A 6,163-nucleotide genomic window follows, 5' to 3' on the forward strand; every position below is an offset into this window, starting at 1 on the left:
TTAACATTTAATCAACATTTAATCACCCAAAATCAAAGATTTAGCTAGTCACTTTTCAAGTTCAAGCTAGTTACTCAAAATAACAAGATCGAGCAAATAAATCACATATTCATGTTAGACTCGAGCCATAGTCACTAACTAACACACTTTTAAGTCAAGAACACTAAGAATATGAAATCTAGAGTTTTTAGAAAGTTACCCAAACGAGATAAAATTAGTATCAAGTTGTAGAGGAAGATGCAAGGATTCAAAATATGTAATTTGTTTTGTGATGAGCTTCCTAGATTCGATTTAGATGATGATTGAATGAATTTGGGTGTTGAGAGAAAAAGATGGAAGTATCAAAATAGAAAATGGGAGGTGAAATGAATGAATGGTGGTGAGGGGCTTGACTAGTTGACCTAGTCAACTAGTTTGGTCCCTTGGTGACTTTGGTCCCTCGAGTTTGAAAGCGGGTGCGTGAATTAACCAAACGAATTATTTTAAGTACGCTAGGATAATGAGAGATGTTATAATTAAATAACGGAAAATATTAAAATGCTAGTCAACGGAAGATATGAATTTAGATAACGAAAGATATTATCTAAAAAAAAAAAGATGGGCGTTAAAATAATTTAACGAAAAAAGGCGGGTTATTACGATATATTTGAATAAATAACTAATTGAAGTAACTTGGTTACACCACTCAACATTAAGATGAGCTTGGTACCTTTTTAGGAGGTAAGGGATATAAGCTACCACACTTCTGTTATCTAATTCGTGACCTTGTTTTGTTACCATTCTTCCATCATCTATTCTTCGGTAAATTGGATAACCGTCTTCATCAGTTTTTGTTACATCTGAGAAAGGTTTTGGAAACCTTTTTGTACATTTTCGGTCTGAATCAGTGCACGGGAATGATGGATTCTTTTCACCGCAAGGGTCGTGTATCATTAAATCTGACAGAGTTGATAAAGTTCTGGTTCGTTGATTTCATCCGGTATTTCAGCGCATATATACTTATCCACATCTTCTGGTTGGGGCATTTTGTTTCTTTAATAAAGGAATAAGCATATATGGGTGTGAGGCAAACACGTTTCTGAAATTTCACGGTATAGACTTCTAAAAAAAAATAAAGAAACAAATTATTAATAAGGATGTTTTATATTATTGAAAAATCTAAAGTTTGTTGTATATTAGTGATTATTCACATACTATGTACTCATTACCTATAACAAAATAATTAAACAGAAGATTATATACAAAAACTAATTAAAAGGTAATAGACAAACCTGCTTTAATAGTACAAATAATTTTTTTTCCTTATATCTTTCATTAGTTGACCGAGCTTCATTTTAAACATCCTTGCACAAAAAGTTGGTTTGTCTTCAGCTCTAAAACCGGTCCCGTCCAATTTTCTTGTGATTTCTGGCCACTTTGGATTACATGTGAAAGTTAAAAATAAGTCAGGATAACCAAATACACGACAAAGTGCCATAGCATCACGATAATTCTCAATCATATATCTAGCACTCCCTGTGAATGAGGAAGGAAGTTTTAACCTATTTCCCATCATACTATTCTCCGAAGAACCTGATGCCGCTGAATTCATTAAGTTGGTGAAAGTATCTGCTCTTAGAATATTCTGACATTTCCTGATGTATGAGGTTCTTTCGGCCTCAATCATAGTGTAAGCATCAACTACAAATTGTTGATACAACTTATGACCCAAGTGCACAAGTGTGGGAACAACATGTTCTTGAAGTTTATATGCGAAGAATTCACGCATACTAACCCTCTTTTTCACTCTTGTGGAATGCTCATCGACATCACGATGAAGAATGTATGTCATGTACCCATCTTCTACATAAATAAACAGAAGTGGATATTGTAGAGCTAAATATTCGGAGTGAAGCTCAGGAATTCTTTTTAAACCTTCAATACGACTGTCAATTATAATATCCCTTTGGTCATAAGAAGAAACATTGATATCGCCTACAATAAGTGCTGCAACTTCGTCTACCGTTGGCAGATTGTAATTACATCCATCTTTGGTTTGTCTACCAATTAACTTAATTTTCATCTGCATATTAGGTGTTTCTAGAAACCGGTCACGAGCCATGCGAAACGTCTTGACAAGAGGATTATGTTCATCGAGAACTTCCATTATTTGACGAATGAGATCCTCGTCGAGTGAATAGCGTGAAGACGAAGCCTTTGTTCTGTTTTTCCACTGTTATGAATTCAACAAATCATAAATATCAATGTTAATATTCTCATATATTTATTTCCTGCATTGTTTATTTGATGTTAATCTATATGAATTAGGCGAATCATACCTGATTGCTTCTTTCCTGTTATTTATTTCATTTACAGTATCATATATGTATAACTGTCCGAATCTTGGTTTTTGACCATTCGTTGGTAATAAACCTCCATATTGGTGACAATTTTGACCACGAATACAAAATGTATAAGGGCCACGACTTTTGTTTACACGATCGTCCACCTTGCCACCCATGGAAGTAAATGCAAAAATCATGTTTTACTGTCGAACATTCTCAATGAAATGTTGACTCTTCGGATGATTGTTAGTATATAGATCCCAAATGAGTTTAGGAGGAGATTTGTTGAACTCGGGCAGCGCTATTTTACCTTTGAAACAACAAAGTGAGAATGCACGGGCAAAACCGTTTGTTTGTTTTCCTATTATTGTCTCTTTATGCCATAATTTAGCACCACAAGCGGAACATATATAACTAAGATCGCCGTAATCAACGTAGTCTGCCAAAAATAACAATTTATTGGTTTACTTTAAAAAATATATAATAGTTAACAAATTAAAGAAAAAGTTATAAGAACAACCTTTTGAAGTTCCTTTGAATGATTTATTTTAAAGATCATCGGTGTTTGCTTGGTCAATGTCAAAAGGTATTGGTGTAATATTTTCCTTCTGATGCCTGTTGTTTTGATTCCGCTTTGACCTTACTTGTAAAAATGCAGACTTAAAAAAGTAAGTATGTACATTTTAAAAATAAAACAGGTTTGAATATTATATATGTCACAAATAATTATCTTTGGATCCACTGTATGATGTAGTGTAACATTTGTCACTATTAGTAAGTGATTGATTTGATATTCTCAGAGATGGTGTTAACGGTGCCGGAGTTGCAATGTTATATGAACATTCACCCGTTATATTTGTCGTATGTTCAAAAATATTTTCTTTCATCATATTTGATGTATATTGTGTTCTAAATGAAGTCACAATGATTGATCCAGTTGTGTTGGTTATATCTGAATAACCAATGTATTAGATTTTAGTTTAGAAATTCAGAATGAATATTATTTTCATATATTTACCATAGATTAAAAAAATTTAGTTGCAATAGCATGAAACACCTGTTAGAATTGAACATGATGGGGAGGATTGTTGTCCAATTGCTGTTGTTCTACTTTCTTTTTTGTGTTTCATCATAATTTAACCAACGATTGTCTTTGCAGTGGAAGAAATTTCTAAAAATAATAAAGATGTATTAGTATTTAAATTTGATGTATAGTCAATATGCCTGAATACTAAATCTGAAAATATATGCCAAGAGTAACTTTCTCTAACATTCAGATTAATAAAAACAGTAAGTAGTACCTGGATTTGATGCATTAACATCAAAGGAATCCTTCATCCTTGTAGGGTGTTTTCGCTTATTTGTAACTGGTTCCGAAACATTTGTCTCATTTTGATTTGATTTATTTAAACGTGAAAATCTTCTCAAGTTATTATTCATGACAATCAAGTTTTATCAAACACATCGGGAAACTTAGGTTTTTGAAGATAATGAAGGATTATGTTTCTTATGATTCACAATTTCAAATTTCAAATTTGAAAATTAGAGTATGGTTATTGACTAAATACCAACGGATAAAGAAATGTTTTGTGTTGTACCTGACTTTATTGGTAACAGGAATTTTCATCCCTATTTTATAGGGATTAGTCTATGGTGAATTTGATTTGAAAGTAATCACAATTTCGAATCAAGTAAGAACTATTTATTTTAGTGTTTATTAGTTTATTCTACTTAGTAACTATAGTGCTGTTAGTAATACAGAAATTGTTAGCAGAAAAAATAAGAAGAAAAAATGGTCCAACACTGATATCATAATATAAAGAAAAATTTTTATATTAATAATATAGGAGTAATTTCCATAGTTGTTACAAAAAGATTTTTTCCCATAATACTAACATAAATCTAATTGTAGGCTAAAAAAAACATAAATCTAATTATACCTATATCGATTCACAAAAAGCTTCAACTCATAAGCCCAAAAGCACAACATGAATTTTGGTATCGTGAGTTCAAATGCTTGAATGTGTGGGAAATAACCTTTGTGGCCAGATATAGGGCACCTCGTTGCCACGTCACTAAAAGGATGGCAGTTCTTTCTCCATGTTTGATGTATGAGGTCATAAACCTTTGTTCTCACAGCATGTGACAACCCGGAAATTTTTGATCAAATTTAAACTTAATCTTTAAATGATTTAATGTTTCCGACATGATAAGCAAAGTCTGTAATGTTGAAATCTCAAATACTTTGAACTGTGTTCATGTATTCATTTAACCTTCGACCATTCCCGCCTATTCACGAACCACTATTTGTAAATAGATATGTGTGAATATATATATATATATATATATATATATATATATATATATATATATATATATTATATATATGTATATATATATATAATAATAATAATAATAATAATATTTTGAAATATAATTTGAAGTATTATATGTTGTTGTTATTAAAAATTAATAAAATAAAAATAGGATATTATAATAATTATTATTTAAAATATATCTATATATATAAATAAGGTATATTAAAAAATAAATATTAAATGATTGTAATACTCATTTGATGTTCCAATTGATATTAAGCAAGTTAAATTCAAACTTATGTAAATTTAAAATAAACGGTGATACGAAAATGAGTTCTATAAATTTTACGCTTATTAAAAATGTATTTAAGAGTTATTTGTTAAGTTTTAACACTTTTTATATTTTACCCAGAATCGAGAGAGACAGTTGGTGTAATTTTTATTTAATAAGTAAATGACCGAACTTTATACCATAATGACCGAAATAAATAAAGTTAATTACTGTAAAAATTTGGTATTTTTCTTAAGACTTTTTTTTATCTGCCACTGAGTAACCACGGAGTACGAATTACTATTCTAATTAAAACTGTCGGCAGAGTGTAATAGTTAAATAATCCGTGATTTGAATTATCATTTAAAGTTATCACTGTTTTTTAATCACCACATTTAGTGCCTGCTACTTTGTGCAAATGATTAATTTCTTTTGATATTTATATTAGTATTATTATTTACTGTATTTGTTTTGTTTCCTTACAACTATGATCATGCGGAGTAATATATATACATACACATTTAAAATTACATGAATCAACACCACCACTAACACCTTCTCCCTTTCTGTTTCTTGTTGTCTGCAATTGAGCCAGACTACCATATCACCTTCCATCAAAACCCATTTAAACCACGCACCATGTTTTTATTTCATGTCAATACCCAACCGCCATGATCTACCACCTTCAACCGTCTTCATCAACCATCGTTGTTCTTTTCGAATTCGCAACCAAACACCACAAGTTGCCATGTTAATTGCTGCTTTTTGTATGAGCACAACCCCGAAACTAACACTCTTTTTGCTACTACTTTTGATCCTTTCTGCTCGATGAAACTCAACTCATTTAAAACCATCTTTCGGTTCTAGTTACAGTCAACTAGAAACCATTACCTTTATTAAACCCATCAACATTATCGACCAAAACCATGCGTGTATACTATTGTTTCTGCTCGAGTCCTCTTGTTACGGCTTCGGTTCCATCAAAACATCACCATGGAACACCACGGTTCCACACCATGTACACCCACCATTGAAACCACAACCTTAACACCTTCGACAACCATTATCTTCAAACACCACCCTCACCATCGATCATCACCCAACACCCTTTCCTACTTCTTCTTTGTGATCACTAAGGACCGTTACTATACTCTAAATACCCACTTCAAATCGCCATCATCTTGTTTGAGCTGCAACTGCAGCTGCCATTTAACTGTTTGGTTCAAACGAACTCAAACCCAAGAACCCAC

General features: G+C 31.7%; 1 protein-coding gene across 1 annotated transcript; it reads right to left on the bottom strand.

Moving 5' to 3' along the window:
- Positions 1-1,276: 1,276 nt before the first annotated feature.
- On the bottom strand, positions 1,277-5,663 carry LOC139902316 (uncharacterized). Its single transcript, XM_071884956.1, has 4 exons — positions 5,576-5,663; positions 2,537-2,763; positions 2,319-2,333; positions 1,277-2,212 (listed from the first exon to the last, which is right to left on the bottom strand). The coding sequence occupies exons 1-4, from the start codon at positions 5,661-5,663 to the stop codon at positions 1,277-1,279; spliced, it is 1,266 nt and encodes a 421-aa protein (XP_071741057.1).
- Between the last annotated feature and the right edge of the window lie 500 nt (positions 5,664-6,163).

The sequence above is a fragment of the Rutidosis leptorrhynchoides genome, chromosome 3 (assembly GCF_046630445.1).
Source record: "Rutidosis leptorrhynchoides isolate AG116_Rl617_1_P2 chromosome 3, CSIRO_AGI_Rlap_v1, whole genome shotgun sequence".
Lineage (NCBI taxonomy): Eukaryota > Viridiplantae > Streptophyta > Magnoliopsida > Asterales > Asteraceae > Rutidosis > Rutidosis leptorrhynchoides.

Bases quoted from the DNA above. Each gene is read 5' to 3' on its own strand.
- LOC139902316 (XM_071884956.1), bottom strand. From the start codon at position 5,663: ATGGCAACTTGTGGTGTTTGGTTGCGAATTCGAAAAGAACAACGATGG. The intron at 2,764-5,575 runs GTATTGACATGA...TATTTTTGGCAG, and splicing joins TGGTAGATCATGGCGGTTGG to ACTACGTTGATTACGGCGAT.